At 37.1% G+C, this 22,284-nt stretch overlaps 1 protein-coding gene across 1 annotated transcript; it reads left to right on the plus strand.

Moving 5' to 3' along the window:
* Positions 1 to 12,673: 12,673 nt before the first annotated feature.
* Positions 12,674 to 22,193, plus strand: LOC115991552 (subtilisin-like protease SBT2.2). Its single transcript, XM_031115331.1, has 10 exons — positions 12,674 to 13,194; positions 13,944 to 14,103; positions 15,165 to 15,562; positions 16,373 to 16,468; positions 17,485 to 17,557; positions 17,985 to 18,267; positions 19,476 to 19,804; positions 19,936 to 20,206; positions 20,412 to 20,693; positions 21,606 to 22,193. The coding sequence occupies exons 1-10, from the start codon at positions 12,989 to 12,991 to the stop codon at positions 22,016 to 22,018; spliced, it is 2,511 nt and encodes an 836-aa protein (XP_030971191.1). The 5' UTR covers positions 12,674 to 12,988; the 3' UTR covers positions 22,019 to 22,193.
* Positions 22,194 to 22,284: the final 91 nt, after the last annotated feature.

Raw genomic sequence — 22,284 nt, forward strand, 5'->3', positions numbered from 1 at the left:
CAATTTGGCCAATTATCATGCATGATTTGCTGCAACAAATGGGTAGCGAAATCGTTCAACAAGAATTAAAAGAGCCTGAAAATCATAGCAGGATATGGTGTTATAAAGATGCTCATGAAGTACTAACCAGAAATATGGTTTAAATTCTTTTGTTTCACCTTTTTTTTCAAATGAACTTTTTTTATTGATTCCCTTATTAACGTTGAATAAAAAATATAATTTTATTAATATATGTTTTGTTTAAAATTTAAAAATCTTCATATTGTTGGAAAATTCTAATATGTAGTGTGACTAATGCTTTGTCCAACTAGGGGTTGAATAAAATTTGAGGCATAATGTGGTGCTCACCTAAACCAATAATGGTGTCATTGGAAGCTAAAACTTTTAAAATGATGGAAAATCTCAAATTTCTTATAGTTCGTAATGTACACATTTGTGAAGAACTTAAATATCTTCCCTACGGGTTAAGGTTGCTTGAATGGCATGAATTTCCTTTTTCCTTGCCATCCAAATATTGTCCTCAACAACTTGTTGCACTTGATATGCCCCATAGTCACATTAGACTAGAGAAGCTATTGAAACAGGTATGATTGTTAGTATGTATGAATTAATAAATTTTATTTTAGTATTTTTTAAAGATAAATTTTGAATATTTTTTTCCTTAAACAGGGGATCGGGTTTGAAAATTTAAAACTTATCAACCTCGGTTGGTGTGAATCGATTGTAGATTTACCTAAGTTATTAGCTCCAAACTTAGAGGAATTGGACCTTTCTTGTTGTAAAAATTTAGTTAGATTGGAGACACTATTTGACCAGGTATGCTTATTAGTATTTATGAATTGTAATTTTATTATATTTTATTTTAAAAATTTTTATGGAAATTTTATTCGATTTTAAAGTTTGCTGGAGATAAATATAGATTTTTGTTTCCTTTCTACAGGGGTCCCAGTTCAAAAATTTGTAGGGTATCAATTTCCAATATTGTGAATCTATCACAAAATTACCTAACTTATGCGCACCAAACTTAGAGAAATTGGACCTTCGTTATTGTAGAAACTTAGTTGAGATTCATGAGTCTATTGGATTTCTTGATAAGCTTGAAAGATGGTACCTCATATATTGGGAAAAACTTAAAACTCTTCCAAGTAACCTCATGTTGACATCCCTTGATGTTTTTGATCTTGAGGGTTGCTTAAGCCTTGAGAAGTTTCCTGATATTCATCCAGAAATGAAATGCTTAGAGTATTTAGATTTGTGAAGGAGTGGTATTAGAGAGTTGCCTTCATCAATTGAGTATCTCACTAGTCTAACTGAATTACACCTAAATAATTGTCAAAACCTTAAGGATCTACCAGACAGCATCTATAAATTGCAAATGCTTAAGAAATTATGGATCTCTACCACCAAATTGAGACCAGTGTGCAATTCTTTTGATAGCTTTTCTGCATATGGGGTTTAAGGTTGGAACATCTGAATCTTATCGATTGTGAAAATATAATTGAATTGGACTTTTTTTTGAAGCCTGATTACTTCCCTTTTTTGAAATATCTATATCTATCTAGAACTAATGTTGTTACCATTCCTAAAAGCATTAGTAGATTTACTAAATTAAAGGAACTTCAAATATACAATTGCAATCAACTTCGAGAAATTCCAATACTTCCACAATCTATAAGAAGAGTATACGCAAAGAACTCCCTATTGTTGGATCCACAATCATCAAGCAGATTATTAATTCAGGTCTCTCTCTCAATTTTAGAGAAACTATTTTGTTACCTTCTCAAATAAATTAATAGGTTTGCCAAAGTGTAATTTTTTGAATTTGCTAATTGCTTGCAGTTTGGAGAAATTCTAAGGGATCGTGCAATAAGTGACATATTAATTGATCCACGACCATCAAGCGGATTATTGCATGAGATTGTTCTCTCTTCCTCGCTCTTTGATGATTTCTCATCTGAAACTGAGGATTATGGATCTGAAGATGAGCACGATGATTGTGAAATTACAGTACCAGGAATTGAGATTCCAAAGTGGTTCAATTATCAAAGTGTTGGAAATTCCATATCATTCCAGCAGGTTGGTCGGAAGTTTCCAAAATTTGCTGTTTGCATTGCTTTTGGACCAAAGGCACCTATAGGTGAATGTTATTGTGAGGTTTACCTTTCCATCAATGGTTGCGAAAAAAATTTCTATGATTCAATTTTTATGAAAGAAATTTCTAATCATTTGTGGTTAATTTCTATATCTCATCAAGCGTTGCTGAAGAAATTAAATTACTCAAATCTATTTGAACAAAATCATGTTGAGGTTATATGGAAAATTGAGAATTGGACGATAAGTTCTTCTCCCAATCCAATAAATCTTACCAATATCATAAAAAGGTGGGGGATCTATGTAGAATGCACACACTTTTCTCAGAAATCTGGTATCTTCCATGACTAGTACAAAAATGTTGATGATGATTCACAAGAAGAGAGGTGCCCAGCGATGTTTAGCTTTACAAGTATTTCGGAGACACAAAATATGCTGATTGGTGAACCAGGAATGCAACACCAATTTCACTCCAACATTGTCCCAAGACCCCTAAATGAATGTGAAGGGGCCAAGATGGCTGTGCCTTACTTGCCCTTTCCTAGTGTTACACTTGATGGTGAGTCTTCCTTGGTTCCTGGAGATACCAAAAACCCACCTTTGCCATTATTGTTCTCCACTTCTTATGGTTCAGATATGGATAACAGGGATTTCAACAACGTAGGAGTTATGGGGCTTTCAATGAAAACAAACTCAGGTTTGACACAACCATATTTGGGATTAGACTCAATGACTCATAGTGATGTGTATGGTTTGTATTCATCACCAATTGCAAGCATTGGATATAATGACTCAAATGCTGGAGATGGTTGGCCTCCCTTGGTTCTTGATAACATTGAGCAACTTTCTTTGCCATCTAATTTAGAGCTTCCAACGGAAACACCAAATAATGGGTTTGACTCTAGTTTAGGAGGTGGAAAGTATTTAGGATTTGACTCAATATTTCATAGTGATGGTTATAATTTGGATTCATCATCAATTACAGGAGAACTTCGGCCTCTAGCAATCCTTAATGACACTAGGCATGATTCTTCTCCATCTTATTTGAAGCTTCCAATGGACACAACTAGTGAATCCAACTTAGGCTTGGGCTGGCCAGATTTGGGGTTTTGCTCAACGGTTAATGATGGGTTTGATTTGGGCTCCTCTTCAATGCCCATTACCTTTCTAGATGATGACTCCAACTTAAATTTGCATCCATCTTCAAAGAAAATGAGAAACTTTTGATCGAAGTTTGAAGCAATATGCCTCCATAAAAAATAAGATTTGATTCTTTCTTGAATTGATTAATGCCAAGGTATGTCTCTCTCTTTAGTTGCATTTTTTTGGGTGCCTCTCTCTCTCTCTCTCTCTCTCTCTTATGGGCCTCATACATAAGATTAGGCACCTCTTTAAGAGTCCAAATCTTCTGTCTCATTTTTCCTATTCTACCAATAAATATATAATAGATGTCCACTTATTTAATTAAATCCTATCATTATAACTTTTCTTATTTCAACTACGTAAAATCCATTAAAAAAAAAAACCATACCTCCCCACCACCAACCTTTGCCAGTGCCGGCCATTGATGCCATCAACATCGCCTGTCATGGCGAACCACTGTTGTTGCTACCAACCGAATCACCTATGAAATTCATTCAAAAGTCATACTACCACTCATTCCTTCAAAAACAGCCTAAAACCCTAGGAACTACAAGCTAAAAGAACGAATTTTGATTCATACTCAGTTGAATAAATCCACATCAAGGCCAAGGAAACAATCAAAAGCACCAAAATTTCACCTTCCCAGATCAAATCCCAATTTGAATGGTGTAGGGGCTCCTTGTGCTCTTAGGTTGAGGTCCTTTCTACTATGGGTTAGAGAGTTGGACCTGGCCCACTATTTCTAGCATGACCTTGCTAAAGGGCCAATTTATGCATAAGACAAACATCCCAAAAGAAAGACAACAAATAACAACAAATGCATATGTTTAAATACGCATATATCTGTACATATGTATATGATTATATTGGTACATGTATTATGGCAAAAAGGCTAGTAAGAGAGAAAACAGTTAACGTATTTAAAGCAGTAGAATGTAAATGATGGGTCTCCTGCTGGAAGTGAACTAAAAAGAATCCAAACCCCAACTTGGACAACCTTATTGACAAACTATGCCATTAAAGTTGTGCAATTTGGAGAATGGGCCTGGATAGCTACTTCTTGTTTTGTTGGGATTACAAAGTATGGGTCTGTTACAAGAGGAAGGGAAAAGATTGTCTATTGATGCATGCTTTTTCTGCCATATTCACTCTTTTATTGCCTTTACTTCATTCTTTCTTTTTTCTCTCTTATTTCCTTTTCAATCCTCTCTATTTCTTTCCTAAGTCCTTATCTCCCTTCCATTTGTGGCTACTGTTCCTATTTATATTGGGTTAACCCTATTTGATTTCTCTCTTTTTCCCTTGTTGCTTACCAACCATTTTTATCTGCTGTGAACACCTTTTCAGAGCTGCCCACTACCCTATTGGCCGTTTGGCCTTTACTACACCTGGGTATGCCAAGTGTTTTCTCTCTTCCACTACCCATCCCACGACAAATTCTTATCCATTTAATTCCACATTTAAAAAAAAATTGAAGGGTCAAGTTGTATTTTTCTAAGGAGCTACTTGTAATTATATTTACATCATATGGGAAAATACATAATTTTCAAAAAAAAATTGCCCCTGGCCTCTTTGATCCTCAACCACTGATGGTGTTAACAACAATTTACCTTGTTAGACTTCTTTTTCGTAATGTTCTAGTTCAATGTCTTTTTTTTCCTCACTTTGGCATTCTATTTTGTAGCTTTGGCTATGAATGAATCTTCTCTTAGTTATCGATTGTTGGATTGAGCTGGTAATTGAAAAACTGAACGAGTCAAACCGAGCTAAGTTGTGTGAAATCCTTCTACCAACTAGGGTTTATTGTAAAAACTTTGAGTTAGTCTTCGGCCTATGTAAACATCGGAAAATTGTGTAGCTTGCAGAAGTACACAAGGTTCTTTTCCATGTTAATGCAAATTATTATATTTGTAAGCGAGGGATTGAAGAGGAGGAATCATAACATGATCAATCTTTGGTTAGGTAGGAGTAGGACTTGCAAGAAATAAACAACCTACTTATCAGAGTAGAGATTAGAAGAAGATGCAAGAGAAAAGCCTTTTTTGTTACCTAATAAAAAAAATAAGGAAAATGCTAAAGTCATAAACTATTTTACAATTTTTTTTACAAAGTACTAATGTGATGATTGGTTATTAGTAGGTAAAATAAAAATAAAAAAGACTAAAATGCAAATTGCATCATTTTAGTTTTCTAATTTTACTTTCGTTGAATTGAGTCTTCTAAGTTTCAAATATATTCAATATATGTCTTTCGTCCAGTTCCATTAAAGAATTGTCATTAAGTATGCAATTAACTAATGAAAAAATATTTTTAGAAAAATGATTTTTGAAAATAAATTCTCACACAAAAAATAAATAAAATATATTTTAAAATTAATTTTATAACTTTTTTTCACGTGAGAACAATATTATTTTAGCCACACAAAAAAAAAAAAGATATAGTAGATATCTTTGGCTTAACCTATTTTTCAAATATGAAAAGGAGTTTTTTTGGATTTTTTCTAAAAAAAATTTACAAAGTACTTGATCAGCTTGGGTTAGGCAAAAAATAAAAATATTTATATTCGTACTAAATACTCAAAATTTATCTCATCAAAAAAAAAAAAAAAAAACTCAAAATTTAAACAATAATGTTTAAAACAATAATATTTATATTCTTGGAAAAGGCTCAACTTTACAAAGGGCATCTTTCCTTTATAATAACCATTAGTATTCCATTTCCATTATAGTCTCCACTTTTTTCTCCCTTATCCATCCCAACCTTATTGAGTACTTGTCTTTTGAAGAATGCTTTATCCAAATTGGTTTAGGTGGTAGTTTACTTCAGATGATCACTCATGTAAATTTTACTTGCATCAATTCCAAAGACTCTTTGTTGCTTAACTACAATAAAGATTTCACTTAAGTTTTTACCATGAGAGTACAATAAAATGTCCACCAAATGGAACAAGAACCAACGGTAAGAGTTTGTTTTGGTCATATTAGGGTACTTTTTACTGAAAGTACTATAAATAAACGTAAAAATTAGTTAAAATAGTATAATGAAATTCATAAATAGTATCAAAAATTACAATGAAATCCATAAATAATAGCAAAAATAAACTAAATAGTAAAATAAACTGATAAAATTAAGCCATGCCAAATGTAACCTTAAAATCAGTTAAGAGAGTGAGATATATAGTGATGGGTAATCAAGTGAGATCAAGGAGAATGTGATACTCATGATTGTAGCATCAGGTTCTTTTGGAAACAGTAAGAGCATAAAGTTAAACTTAACGACTATTTATATAAAAATGGACCCAACAGTGGATGATGATGATGCCATTGGTCCTACAAGTTTGACAAAGATAATATGGGAAGGTGGAGTGTGGACCATGTAAAAAAGGGCGTATAAAAATTCATTCATCATAGACGAGGGAATTAATTATGAGAATGAAAAAGATTCATCGGCATATAAAGCATAGAACCAGAATCCAATACCCAACCCATTGATTTTTCTTTGTTTTTTTTGGGGGACACTTTCACTTTCACATGTGCTCTCGGCAAAGCCATAGAGTGCGTCTCTCTTGACTTTTATTGTACCACCGTTCCATAAGTCACCAAGTACTTTCTCTCTCTGTCTCTCTTTTATCACGGGTGACTTTAAAAAATTGTAACGTTGGGAATAAAAGACAAGCACCACAAAATGAGCCGAAATCGCAAAAGCCCAACCTAATCATTTTTTTTTTCATACAGAGTCCAACATCCCCTTTAGCTCTCCATTTAGGAATTCTTTACACTTTAGTTGTGAACTACTTTTGTAAGATTTTTATTTATTTATTTTTAAAGGTTTACTTTCATTTGGAGTATAGCTATATTTCTATCCTTTTTTTTTTTTCAAATAAATTAAGTCAATAAAAATAAACTCTTTTTAGAGAAATGCTATGTCCAATTGTCCACAATATTTTCACAATATTTTTACAACAAATCATAAGTGGTAGTTTGTTATTAGTTGTTATGGGTGGACAAAAAATTAATTTAAGTTGTAAATTCAAATTATAACCAATAACAACTTACCACCTATGATTTGTTGTGAAAATATTGTGAATATAACACATCTTCTCATTTTATCTCATAAATGGAATGATGCATTCTTTCTCTCACAACCTGAGCAGATGTAATGAATTTGTAAAATTTACACATTATTTAGTAATAATTAATAACTAGGAGAATATATACATTCTAAGATAAGATGGAGAAGTACTCTTAACAGTTTTATTTAATGGTTGTATGAAAATAGGTACAAAAGTTTTGCTTTGAAAATTTATATGTAGGGACGCGTTTCGTGGCGGACCGTAACAGTGTCGGGTTCGCACGTAAAACGGCCCTAACAATATCATTTGTAGAGCGTGGGTTTGAAAGGCTAGACCTTGATCGATAGGCGGTGGGTTTTTCAGGGGGTTCGTACCAGTTTAAGTTTTCCTACACCCCTGGAGTCTTTCTCCTGGAGGTGGGCTGGGAGGCTCAGGTTTCTGGCCATTTTTCCCAACCCCCTTTTTAGGTTACTTATTTTTCCTTTTATATTTGCCTGCGTTCATTGTCCTTCGTCCACGTATTGGATCAACCTTTCCTAGATTGATACTTGTCCCATCAGCCCATATTCAAAGTCGTCGGGGGTGGTTGTAAAAGCCAAAGAATGCGGCTTTGTCAGGTTCAGAGCATTGAATGGCAGTAAGGGCAGCTTTCCCTGGATATTTTAGATCTTTTTTCCGAGTTTCAGTTTTATACCATTTTTACCCTTCTTTACGAGGGGGAACTTTGGGTCTGCCGAGGACTGAACTACCCTCGGCGGTACCCAAAGTCTATTTCGTTGAACTTGGGCCATAATCCTCCTCGGCTTGGCCCATAAATCATTTACACCCTACATTAGCCCCTCAAAACCCGGCTGTCCAACCTCTGGGCTGGACAGGGGGGTTTTGGTGACGCCAAACTTCTTCCTGTGGCCCAATCCATTCGGCCTATTAAACACGCTGGCGGTTCCTCATATGCCCAAGAGATTCACCGGTCTACGAGATAGTTTTTAATTTCGCGCTTGAGGCGTTCTTATCGCTTGGGGTATCCAAAACGAGCTTTGAATAATCACTATTTACGAGACTACTTTAATTCGACGGTTTATTCTGATGGGGTGGAGAAGTGGAACCGGCGTGTTTGGGTTTGCTGATTCCTTTGGAGATCTGAACCTATTAAATGCCTCCCGCTCCGCCCTCTGTATAAGTAGGACAGGAGGAGGTTATTGTTTTTACCAAAAATCCCTTTTCATCCCCCTGCGACTCTGGAATACTTAGCCTCCCTTAGGATTCGGTTTACTCGCTGGTTTATATGCTTAATCGTAAAATACTTTACCATAACAACAAGGGATGCAAAAGCCCCACCCATCCCAAAAACGCCACGTTCCGATAAAGCTTACCATGGCTCGATCGGGACAAGGATGGCGAAGACTCAAAATCAACCTCACCTTTCTTTCAGTCAAAATCTGAAGCAGGTTCTGGTCATGCCAGATTTTTTGTATGTCCGAAGAAGGAATTTCCACCATCAGCACTGTCTACCTTGCAACCGGCAAATTCTTGCGGGGGCTTCCCAACTTCCGGCTCCCTGCGCCTTTTCTGTAGACGGTGTTAGCCTGAGGTCAGGTTCTTTTGCTGCCTGAGTTATGGGCATGCAGAAGTGTCGAGGAATAGTTTCCTTAAACAATAACTTGGCGCAGTAGCCAACCTCTCCTCTGAGCTGTCCCCACGGCCTTATCTCCACTCGCTTGTATTTTCCTTTACTTATGTAGTCAGCTTTAATGTAAGCTTATTTCAGCTTTTCATTGTACACTGTACTGTTCTTTTGTCTTAATAAAATATGTGTCTGTTTCTCCATACATATCTTCCTTCTCCGTAACCACTACTTTATGCATGAATATTAAATGCAAGCTTGCCCTTAAGGATATTCCAGGCAGAAAAAATGCTTTAACACAGGTTCCTTCTAATTTAAACTCACAAATATTATCAAGTATAACAATGACAACTTTCAATAAATTAAATTCCTGGAACTAACCGGGATAAGCGCTGAGTATTACGCGATGCATGCTAGACCGATGTTCGAGAACGATAATCTCTAAATAATTCGTCTGAAAGGGTAGCTAAGTAGCGAGGGACCTTGGTTGTGCTTTTGGGGTAATATGTTGCGCCGTATCGCATCAACCCCTTTGATATTGGGGATCCGAGGGTAGACCGAGGAATCCGCGCAATCAAGGTATTAACCCGTCTGCTAACGCGGAATTCCCTTCGGAGGGATTTCGAGGTTTACGGGCCGTAGTTTTTTTTTTTTTTTTTAAATGGTTGGTTCCTCATCCAAGTAGTTGGTTTCCCCATAGGCTTAAGTCCGAGGACTATGCAATGCCCTGGTTCTGTCCAAAACCTAGTTTTCCACATCCAGGTAGTTGGTTTCTCCTGAGGCTTGGGTCCGAGGACCATGCAATGCCTTGGTTCTGTCCAAAACCTAGTTTTCATTACATCCAGGTAGTTGGTTTCCCCTGAGGCTTGGGTCCGAGGACCATGCAATGCCTTGGTTCTGTCCAAAACCTAGTTTTCCACATCCAGGTAGTTGGTTTCCCCTGAGGCTTGGGTCCGAGGACCATGCAATGCCTTGGTTCTGTCCAAAACCTAGTTTTCATTACATCCAGGTAGTTGGTTTCCCCTGAGGCTTGGGTCCGAGGACCATGCAATGCCTTGGTTCTGTCCAAAACCTAGTTTTCCACTCCAGGTAGTTGGTTCCCCTGAGGCTTGGGTCCGAGGACCATGCAATGCCTTGGTTCTGTCCAAAACCTAGTTTTCCACATCCAGGTAGTTGGTTTCCCCTGAGGCTTGGGTCCGAGGACCATGCAATGCCTTGGTTCTGTCCAAAACCTAGTTTTCCACATCCAGGTAGTTGGTTTCCCCTGAGGCTTGGGTCCGAGGACCATGCAATGCCTTGGTTCTTGTCCAAAACCTAGTTTTCCACATCCAGGTAGTTGGTTTCCCCTGAGGCTTGGGTCCGAGGACCATGCAATGCCTTGGTTCTGTCCAAAACCTAGTTTTACATCCAGGTAGTTGGTTTCCCCTGAGGCTTGGGTCCGAGGACCATGCAATGCCTTGGTTCTGTCCAAAACCTAGTTTTCAACATCCGGGTAGTTGGTTTCCCCTGAGGCTTGGGTCCGAGGACCATGCAATGCCTTGGTTCTGTCCAAAACCTAGTTTTCACATCCAGGTAGTTGGTTTCCCCTGAGGCTTGGGTCCGAGGACCATGCAATGCCTTGGTTCTGTCCAAAACCTAGTTTTCATTACATCCAGGTAGTTGGTTTCCCCTGAGACTTGGGTCCGAGGACCATGCAATGCCTTGGTTCTGTCCAAAACCTAGTTTTCCACATCCAGGTAGTTGGTTTCCCCTGAGGCTTTGGTTCTGTCCGGGGTAGTTGGTTTCCCCTGAGGCTTGGGTCCGAGGACCATGCAATGCCTTGGTTCTGTCCAAAACCTAGTTTTCCACATCCAGGTAGTTGGTTTCCTCTGAGGCTTGGGTCCGAGGACCATGCAATGCCTTGGTTCTGTCCAAAACCTAGTTTTCATTACATCCAGGTAGTTGGTTTCCCCTGAGGCTTGGGTCCGAGGACCATGCAATGCCTTGGTTCTGTCCAAAACCTAGTTTTCCACATCCAGGTAGTTGGTTTCCCCTGAGGCTTGGGTCCGAGGACCATGCAATGCCTTGGTTCTGTCCAAAACCTAGTTTTTTACATCCGGGTAGTTGGTTTCCCCTGAGGCTTGGGTCCGAGGACCATGCAATGCCTTGGTTCTGTCCAAAACCTAGTTTTTCACATCCAGGTAGTTGGTTTCCCCTGAGGCTTGAGGTCCGAGGACCATGCAATGCCTTGGTTCTGTCCAAAACCTAGTTTTCTCCTTGTGCGGGATCTTGGCTTTAGGGGAGTTAGCTCCTCAGCCAAGCCCCTAGAGTTTATCCATACGGTTAACGTTGCAAGGTACCTAGTTTACTCTTTACAGGGGACCTTGGCTTTAAGGGAGTTGGCTCCTCAACCAAGCCCCTAATCAAGAAACGTAGTTCCTAACAGAACTTTATACTTAGAACTCTGTAACCAACGGCTAGACATATCGGAGAAACTCTATCGACCCACTTCCTATACCAACACACAAGCCCTCCCCACAGACGGCGCCAATTGTAGGGACGCGTTTCGTGGCGGACCGTAACAGTGTCGGGTTCGCATGTAAAACGGCCCTAACAATATCATTTGTAGAGCGTGGGTTTGAAAGGCTAGGCCTTGATCGATAGGCGGTGGGTTTTTTAGGGGGTTCGTACCAGTTTAAGTTTTCCTACACCCCTGGAGTCTTTCTCCTGGAGGTGGGCTGGGAGGCTCAGGTTTCTGGCCATTTTTCCCAACCCCCTTTTTAGGTTACTTATTTTTCCTTTTATATTTGCCTGCGTTCATTGTCCTTCGTCCATGTATTGGATCAACCTTTCCTAGATTGATACTTGTCCCATCAGCCCATATTCAAAGTCGTCGGGGGTGGTTGTAAAAGCCAAAGAATGCAGCTTTGTCAGGTTCAGAGTATTGAATGGCAGTAAGGGCAGCTTTCCCTGGATATTTTAGATCTTTTTTCCGAGTTTCAGTTTTATACCATTTTTACCCTTCTTTACGAGGGGGAACTTTGGGTCTGCCGAGGACTGAACTACCCTCGGCGGTACCCAAAGTCTATTTCGTTGAACTTGGGCCATAATCCTCCTCGGCTTGGCCCATAAATCATTTACACCCTACATTATATATTACAAAAAAATAAAAATACAAGATTTATATATAATAAAAGACAAAACTTAGGTACAGTATCTTAGGTGTTATTCCTTAGGTTTCCCTCTTAAAATTCAACCATGTGGTTAACTAAAAAATACACTTCCATTCCAAAAAAAAAAAAAATTTACATAGCAAAATCTTAAGAGAGGAATCTAAGAAATTGCACTTAAGTACTGTAACTAACTCTTGTTTTATAATAAAATAGTAGTCTAACTAACAGTTTACTTTTTGATATAGATGTGATATCAAATTCTCCCCTTAAACTTGCTTATGATTAAATTATATGGAGTTAAATACTTCACAAAGAAAAAAAAATGAACAATATCATTTTCTGAATTTCAAAAATCATACATAATTACATATCAAAGGTCAAAACGTCCAAAAATAATTATAGGAAAAGAACAACAATAGTATTTTTTTAGTTTGCACGGAAGGACAGCTAAATCCTCCAACAGTCGAAAAATTTAGAATAAAAACAAAAGAAAACGTTCATTTTTCTCGTCGCATTCTTTTTTATCATTTTTGTATTGTATTAAACAAAACGTTCAAATTAACAGCACCCAAGAAAGTTTGTAGATTCTCTATGCTCTCTCTCATATGTCCCAACTATATATTATACCACTTCTTATGCTCTCTCTTTACTTGCTTTATCAAAAAGTGATCAGAACTCAGAAGGGTTCTCTCTCTGTCTCTCTCTCTCTCTCTTTCTTATCAGTGGAAGCTTAGTGCGAAAGCTTTTGCAGCAGCAGCACTCTTTTCTTCACACTCTGGAAAAAAGGTTCTCTCTCTTTGATTTGAGAATGGTGAATACCAAAATGGGTTGCTGAGGATTTGTGCTCAAAGTGTTTCTGGGGTCAGCAAAATTTCCAAACTTTTGGTACTGTTTTGTTCAGAGATAATGGAGATCAGCATTTACTGGGTGCGTCTATTGGTGGTGCTTTGCTTGGGGATGTTTATGAAAAGTCTGTGCCATGTTGAAAGCACTGATGCAAATGTGTATATTGTTACTCTGAGACAAGCTCCTGCTGCTCATTACTATGGTGAGTTAAGAAGCGACTTCACACATGGTTCTCCTTCGGAAAGATTGAATATTCACAAACCAAGGTACTTTATTTCTTTATTATTGTTTTTTTTTCTTTTTATATGTGTACAGTTTACAGTTGTGGTGTAATTATCAGTAGTGTTCAGCAGCTCGAGTTAATTGGTAATTTTGATATGTTATTGAAAAGAAAGATGCTAGATTGTACACCTTTTAGTGGGTGTTAATTGATTGTGTTAAAGTTATGGTCCAGAGTTGTGGTAAAAGGTACTACATTCTTCATGTATACGATTCATTATTGTGTTATTTTCCTCTTGGAATGGTTGCTCAAAATTTGACCGTTTGAAATTGGGCATTTTATGAATTGGGTCTTGTATTTCTATCTTTTTAGACCATAGAAAAGATTTGAATTATTAGTGTATTCATTTGGTAGCTTTTGACTGGTTAAGACGTGGAAGTTTGGGGCTGTCTGATGGTGTCTTCTTCGTGGGGTTATTTGGAAACTGTCTTTTATGAAAGTGTGGATCTTGTATTTATCATAAATTCATAATTTGTTAAGTTAATAATTTCTTCACATATAGTAAGTGTAAAATAGTGATGGCTTTACCTTGCTAAAAGATGTTATCTTGTATAATTGTTTGCCCAATGCCATAATTCAGATAGCATGGATCATTTTTTTTTTTTTGGGCTGGAATTTATGCTTTTCTTTTCTGTATCTATACTAAATTCCTAGTCTTTGCTTGTCCTTTTCAATCAGTCTGTAAAAGTAGGAGCTTTAACATGACAATGATGCTTTTAATTGTATCCTTTCTAGATTTAGAAATACTTCAAGAACGGATCGGAGGTATGGTTCTCATATTGCTCGAGTTCATGATTCATTATTGAAGCGGGTGTTAAGGGGGGAGAAATATCTGAAGTTGTACAGCTACCACTACTTGATCAATGGATTTGCTGTCCTTGTTACCCCACACCAGGTATTGCATAAGTCAAATTTCTCCATCATTGTTATAATGTTATTCTATCATCATACTCTGAAGTACTAAGTGGCAGGATTTTCCCTAAGTGGATGCAAATTACAAACTCTATAAACAAGTACCATATTTTCGGTTGATATTGTTTTCCAAAAAGTGTATGTGTGTATGTTAGTATCTGGAACAAATCATTAACCTATTACCGTTGCCCTTGATTGTGTTTTTGGATTCCAAAAACATTGCATGATTGCCTTAATATTTATCCATAATTGATTCAAAATTAATAATTCAATACACCTTATAATTGTTTTATATTCACATATATCTGTTTTCAAAAAGAGAACCTAATATGAATTTTATACTAACTAATAAGGAGTTGACTATAATTAGCAACATTTAGACCAATGTGATGTCTAACTAAGAAATTCATCATAGGAAAACATGAAATTAGAAGTCCTAAATTGAACAATTTAAATTATCTTCAAATTATTCACGTTTATTATAGGAAAACCTAATTACTACAATATTCAATGTGTATTAGGAAATCAATTGATGCTGCAGACATATTTGGTCATACAATTGGGTAACTCAATACATACATAGAACATAGCCTATAAGAAGCACATAAACGGATATAAAAGTGGGACAAAGAAGATTGATTGAAATCTTATCATTTTGTTTGATAATAAAATCTCATAACTTTTCAGTACTACAAAGTGAGCCTATTTTTATCTTGAAAAAATATAAGTGAATGAAACAATAGATATTCTAAAAAATTTATAAATTATGAGCCAAACCTAAAAGTTTCAAAATTTCAGTGGGGATACTATTACTGCCCCTATTCAGCCACACCTAGCTCTGCCCATGATCATACTTGTATGTTGTAATGCTATAAGATGGTGATACTGTATAATTAATGTAGATGCTTATATTTTCTTGGAAAAGATTGTGTATTTAAAATTATGAGTTTTGTGTTTGTGTGTGAATTCTTGGGGCGTTACATGTTTGTAGAAATTTTTACACTTTGTGACTGTTATCTCTATTAATATTTGGAAAAATTGAAGGCAGACAAGCTTTCAAAGAGGAGAGAAGTGGCAAATGTGATTTTGGATTTCTCTGTTAAAACTGCAACCACCCATACCCCAGAGTTCTTGGGACTACCAAATGGGGCATGGATTCAAGAGGGAGGTTTTGAATATGCTGGAGAGGGAATCGTGATAGGGTTTGTTGATACTGGCATTGATCCAACACACCCCAGCTTTGCTGATGATATATCTGAACATCCATATCCAGTTCCGGCTCATTTTTCTGGCATCTGTGAGGTTACTCGGGAGTTTCCATCTGGTTCATGCAATAGGAAGCTTGTTGGGGCCCGCCATTTTGCAGCATCTGCTATAACCAGAGGGATTTTCAATTCAACTCAGGACTATGCTTCACCATTTGATGGTGATGGCCATGGCACGTGAGTGTTTGTCTTATATCCTGGTTGATTGTCTCATAGTTTTACTGTTTTTGACTTCTGTGGTCTTTTGTATTTTTGTGAATTTGCACTCCTTTTTCCAAATTCTTCTTTTCCATGAGTTATTAAAGGCTCTGAGCTAACCTGGTTTCTGGAAGCAATTTCAGCCTGCCAAGTGTACTGAAATCTTGAAATTGGAATCCAGATTAGGTTTTACTCATCTTAAATATGTTCAACTGCAGCCATATGAACTGGTTTTGCATTATTGCAGCCTGATTGCAACTTAGACATTGGTTTAAGAGGTAAAAGGGATAGGGTGGAAGTGGGATATATCTTAATCAATCTTGAGTATTAAATTTCCCACACGTGCACACACACACACACAAAGAAAGAGGCAAAAGATTATTGCATCCATACAAATCAATACTTTTAAGGTCAGAAAGAAAGGTAGTGGAAAAGAGCTTTATTCTATACCTGGTTATTTTATTAGTTCATTTTTGGCTTGGCCGAGTCTTTTAAATGAGGATTCCACTTTCCATGAGTGGTCAATTATGATTAAAAAACAATTATTAGTCTTCCCAATGGTTTAATCTGCAATGTAACATGGACAAGCCTGGCAGATGTAGCAGTACGTACTTATCAAAAATTTATGTAGCATTACATATATGTTCCTTCTATAATAGCAGTACATAGCACTTTCCACAAGTGATGAATCAATGATATGGATTTCCACTTCTATGCATGCACCAGAAGGCCTTTAAAATCTCAACAAACAAAAAAGAAGCCACTGACGAGTCTAATCTTGATTTTCAGGCACACAGCTTCAGTTGCAGCAGGAAACCATGGAGTTCCAGTGGTAGTTGCTGGGCATCACTTTGGAAATGCCAGCGGGATGGCTCCTCGTTCACAGTAATAAGTCCAGATCTGAGCATTGATTTGTTATTGTTGTTGATATGTATCTTAGACGTACATAGATGTTCTGTATAGAGAAAACACTCCACTTTCTTCACTGGCCACAGGTGGATCATGCGTCTGTATATGGATGTACAGATAAATTATTGGACCCATAGATTTGCACCTAACATCTTTCTTTAGGTACTAATGGTCTAGTACAGTTTGCTTTAGCCCTCGAGTTTGTTAGATAATTTGACAGTCTTGACTGGGTGTCAAGAATTGGCCTAAATTTGTGTGCCTGGCACTCATATATGGGTCAATAGTAATAGGTTCCTTAGTTTATTCAGGCATGTTTTACTCATTGCATGATCTACGTTTGCCTCTAGAAAAGGGTCCTTAGGGCCTTGTTCAAGCCTTGGGTTAATGCTTCACCCCAGTTCTCCATCTAATGGAGGTGTTCCTTCCTTTAGAAAAATGGTACTGAAAGGATCATTAGATAGGGGTTTTTTGTTTTTCATTTTATCCTACCTAAGACCAAAATTTGCCTTTCATGGATTACCAAATTCATGGAAAATAAATGTAGGTTCCATTGCTCTCCCCTTTTTTCTCCTATTGCCTGTTCCTCTCATATCCTTCCTTCCAAACCAAGAGAGTGCTGGATTTCGTTTTCATTCATCCCTGGCATGCTCCTTAGCTTTTGTATATCTCTCCTTTATGTTTAAGTTCTCTGCTACTCCTCTCATTTTGTGCAGGCCACCTCATCCTCAAAATATTCACTTGAAAACAACTTTTCATCCTACCCAAAACAAGTAATTTGGTGAAGTTTCACGCTAAAAACTTATACATAATTGAACTAAAACAAGGAAAGAAAACTAACTAGAAAATACTGTTTTCCTTCATAAACAAATAAAGAAAGCAAGCGTTAGGATTTCTATATTAATGCCTAACAGCATACATCAATTTCCCTCTTTTATAAATGTTTATATGTACATTTATGCGGTTATGTATTAACTAGATGCCAATTATTCCAGCATTGCTGTTTACAAGGCATTGTACAGGAGCTTTGGAGGCTTTGCTGCAGATGTAGTCGCTGCCATAGACCAGGTAGATCTTATTGGTCTTTTTTCTGCAATTGATCTTCTGTCTCCCAACTAACTTAGCTGCTTGGTAGTTTAGAACCTAGCATGGCAACATTTGATACCCTCAACAATAAGCTTTAATTCTTGTTCTGTTTGTCCTACTGTAGTTGTGAGACCTATTGCCTTTTTTTGTTTCCCCTTACGGGTTTCAAGCTCTATTTCATCAATACAACCACTGTTGGTTGCATATCTTTTGTCAGTAACCACTTGCATTCGTGTTATCGTGTGTTTTTGGTTCACAATATCTTCAGTGGAGTACTTGTCAGACAGTAGGTGTCAATCATTGTATTTATGTTGCTTAGAAAAGAGTTTTTAACTTATCTATGTAAAAGTCAGCCATAAGTATCTATCCAAATATGCACTGTCTTGATCTTGATGACATAAATATGCAGGCAGCTCAGGATGGGGTTGACATATTAAGCTTATCTATCACCCCCAATCGGCGGCCTCCTGGTATTGCAACATTTTTTAATCCCATAGACATGGCATTGCTATCTGCTGTAAAGGCTGGAATTTTTGCTGTGCAAGCAGCAGGCAATACTGGACCATCACCTAAGAGCATGTCTTCCTTCAGTCCGTGGATCAATACTGTTGGTGCTGTATCTCACGACAGAGTCTATAGTAACTCTATAGTCCTTGGCAATAATTTAACCATTAATGGAGTTGGGCTTGCACGTAAGGTCTTTTTTTTTCCCCAATTAACTGGTTCATCCCCCTTCAGTTTATTTATAGTGCACCATGTAACAAATACATAGATTCTTGATCCGTGCTATAAGCAACTACTATTTTCGCAGGGGAATAAGATTTCAAAGTGAATATAAACCAGTCATTATTTTGAACAATTCAAGGTCCATTATATGGTAGCCAATCAACATTTGGATCTGATGAGGATGTGGCATGTCTCATCAATTGCTGATATATGCAAAATTATAAAAGAATAGAAGTTAAAGCTGTTTAGAGTTGCAATTATCAAAAAAGGAAAAAACTGGAAAAAGCAGCACTTTTCATTATAGATGGCTTCTGTCTTCTACTGGAACTCAAAGAAAAGGACAAGTATGAGTTGCAACCAGGATTGCAGTTCTCACCTTAAACGTTCTCACATAGCTTTCTATGGTTTATGAGTTTTGGCAAGTGCTTATGAAGATGGGGGCTTTGTCCATGGCATAGGGATGTCAAAGATAACATTCTTATATGGTTCCAGTCTTAGCCGAAACTTATATGCTATTAGAATAATGGTTGAATGATTAAATTGACCTCATCCTAAAGCTTAAGCTTTTGGGACAAGTGTTAGTTTATCATATCCATGTGAACAGACATTGGGAATTGAAGGTGAGGGCTGGAACCTGGTTTGTAGCTCATTGTGCAAAAATTGGAGCTTCTCTGGGATAGTTTATTCTAAAGGAAGGAAGGGATAGTTTCTAATTTCATTTATTTAGATCATAGGCAGTTCAATTTTCAGCTCATTTTTTTATTTAGATACCTATGAAGCTGCTGCCTAATCTCTTACAAGATGGAGTAACTTCAGCATTCTTTCCTCAAAAAAGTTACTCCAAGAAGAAGCAGTTTAGATGTAAATGAGAAACCTGAACTCCCTCTTCATATTTGAGCACAATAATTAGGTAGTACCTATACAGTAATTGTGGTCCGTAACCTGAATATTATGATTAAGATGTAGTCTGGACTAGTTGTTATGAATCCTACCTGTTCTCGTTATTTATGTATTTGCACAGTTACTTTCACCTTCAAATCATGTCAATATTGCACAGCTCCTTGCGTAGGATTCTATGGCCTACCTCTAGATGCATGCTTTACAACTTGGATGCATATTGTGAATGTAACCAATTGATTTGAAGATAAACTGATTTTTTTTCTTGTTTGTTCAGCGGGAACAAATGGCTCAATGTACACACTGATTCTTGCAACGCATGCTTTGAACAATGAGACGACAACGGTCAAGGATATGTATGTGGGTGAATGCCAAGACTCCAGTAGCTTCAATCAGGATCTCGTCCAAGGGAACCTCTTGATCTGTAGCTACTCAATACGATTTGTGCTTGGGCTCTCAACTATCAAACAGGCCTTACAAACAGCCAAAAACCTCAGTGCAACTGGTGTTGTGTTCTACATGGACCCCTTTGTAATTGGTTTTCAGCTTAATCCAGTTCCATTGCAAATGCCTGGGATCATAATTCCGTCCTCAGATATTTCCAAGGTTTGGGGTCTGTGTGTGTTTGATAATGAGTGTGCACATTTTGTTTAGCCATGTGCTCTTGATTAACCTCTTCTCTCTCTCTCTCTCTCTCTCTCTCTCTCTCTCTCTTACATTCATGATCTATATAACAGGTTTTACTCCAATACTACAATTCTTCTTTGGAGAGAGATGAGCTCACAAAGAAAATTATTAAATTTGGGGCAGTTGCAAGCATCTGTGGTGGACAAAAAGCAAATTACAGCAATGCTGCTCCAAAGGTTATGTATTACTCTGCTAGAGGACCAGATCCAGAAGACGGTTTTCTTGATGATGCTGACATAATGAAACCCAACTTGGTAGCTCCTGGAAATTCAATATGGGCTGCTTGGAGTTCTGCTGGCACTGATTCAGTTGAATTTCAAGGTATGAATACACAGACAATAAATGCTGCCATTATGATTGCCTGCATATCTAAAACCAAAAAAGGGAAAATATATCACCAAAAAAAGAAAAATAAGGATTAGATCAACTTTATAATTTTTAATCCATAAGTTTCCAAGTTTACCAATTCTTTTAAAACTTACATTCTCTATTAATTTATAATTTATAATTTTTCCCCACAATTTAGGTGAGAACTTTGCAATGATGTCTGGGACAAGCATGGCTGCCCCTCATGTTGCTGGACTTGCCGCACTTATTAAGCAAAAGTTCCCCAGTTTCAGTCCTTCTGCCATTGCATCTGCCCTTTCCACCACTGCTATCCCACATGACAAGAATGGTGGACCAATAATGGCTCAGCGCGCCTATGCCAACCCAGATCTAAACCAGTCTCCAGCAACTCCCTTTGACATGGGCAGTGGTTTTGTGAATGCAACTGCAGCACTCAATCCGGGTTTGATTTTTGATTCCAGTAAGTCTAATTACATCAAGCCTATATGCTTTATTAGTCAAGAAGTTTCAGGCTATCTAAATTATGGAAATTTGGTTGTGATCTTGATCTTGTCATGTACTTTGTTCCTTGGATTCAAATATGGTCTAGGATACTGAATGTTTGGTTATTAAGAAGCTCTATATTCATATAATAAGGGTAGCTGAAACAAGAAGGTTAAGCTGGAGGAATGTAAATATAGGAAAGATAGGATAAGGAATGAAATTGTTCGTTCAAAGGAATAGGTGGCTCCTATTTAGATAAAGACTAGCAAGAGTTGCACGAATGAGAGAGTGATTTAATTCAAGTTGATAGAGTGGGAGTCAGAGGGAGGCCTATATTAATATGGGTAGAAATAGTGAAGAAAGAGATGGGTAGGCAGGGGGCTTTTTCTAAAGTTAGAAACTTTCTTCCAGTCATCACTTTTTAATCAATTTCTTTTATATTTTTACCTCAGGTTAAAAGTGCTCTTGTAGGCTTTCATTTATTTGTACCCTGCCCCTTATCCCAACTTCTCAATAATTTATTTACTAAGCTTTTGCGCTTGTGAAATAGTGAGGCAGTAATGTCATCTTCCTTGCTTTGTCCGTTTTCCAAGTCAATAGTCTTCCTCTCAATGAGTTAAGTTGTGCAAATGCACCTGGTACTTTATTATGAATTGCTAAACATAATATGGTTTGAATCCATTGCTAGCTGTTGAAAAGCAAGAGGTAAAACTAGATGATGATTTGTAAAGAATGGATAATAATCCAAAAAAAGACATAAAACATTGTGACTCTCTTCTATTTGTTGGCATTCTGAATCTCAATTGAAATTATTTGACTTGTGCCAAGTGCTTCCATGAAAATTGCCAAATCTTATTTGAAGTCTAACTAGAGCATTTTCTTGTCACAGGTTATGATGACTACATGATGTTTCTTTGTGGCATTAATGGATCAGCTCCTGTGGTTTTGAATTACACTGGCCAAAACTGTTGGGTTTATAATTATACCATGGGTGGTGCTGACCTGAACTTGCCTTCCATCATGATAGCAAAACTTAACCAGTCTAAAACAATACAAAGATCAGTGATCAATGTTGCTGGAAATGAAACTTACACCATTGGTTGGAGTGCTCCGTACGGGGTGTCTATGAAGGTGGTTCCACTGCACTTTTCTATTGTATATGGGGAAAGACAGGTCTTAAGTGTGTACCTTAATGCAACTACGAACAGTTCTGTTGCCAGCTTTGGGAGAATTGGTCTTTTTGGAAATCAAGGTCATATTGTCAACATTCCTCTATCGGTTATTGTTAAAATGTCTCACTAATGGCTAACTGCATAGTTTTTTTTTTTTTGTTTTTTTTTTTTTTTTTTTTTTGTTTTGTGTTTCATAATTCTTTCTTCTACTATTTTCCCCCCTCTTCTCTGTCTTGTAAGATGTGCTAAGTGTTAACCAATTTTTTCATTCATTATCATGTAAATGATAAAGCACCTTTTGCCAATATAGATAACTATGAATGAATGATTGATAATCAGCAGTTATTTTGCTCTCTCTCTCTCTCTCTCTCTCAACCATCTGAATTTAAAGAAATC

This window comes from Quercus lobata, chromosome 5, assembly GCF_001633185.2.
Source record: "Quercus lobata isolate SW786 chromosome 5, ValleyOak3.0 Primary Assembly, whole genome shotgun sequence".
In the NCBI taxonomy this organism is placed as follows: domain Eukaryota; kingdom Viridiplantae; phylum Streptophyta; class Magnoliopsida; order Fagales; family Fagaceae; genus Quercus; species Quercus lobata.

Excerpts from the sequence above, each read along its gene's own strand:
- LOC115991552 (XM_031115331.1), top strand. The coding sequence starts at position 12,989 with ATGGAGATCAGCATTTACTGGGTGCGTCTATTGGTGGTGCTTTGCTTG. Across the intron at positions 13,195-13,943 it reads TTGAATATTCACAAACCAAG|ATTTAGAAATACTTCAAGAA; the intron begins GTACTTTATTTC and ends TATCCTTTCTAG. Across the intron at positions 16,469-17,484 it reads GGGATGGCTCCTCGTTCACA|CATTGCTGTTTACAAGGCAT; the intron begins GTAATAAGTCCA and ends CAATTATTCCAG.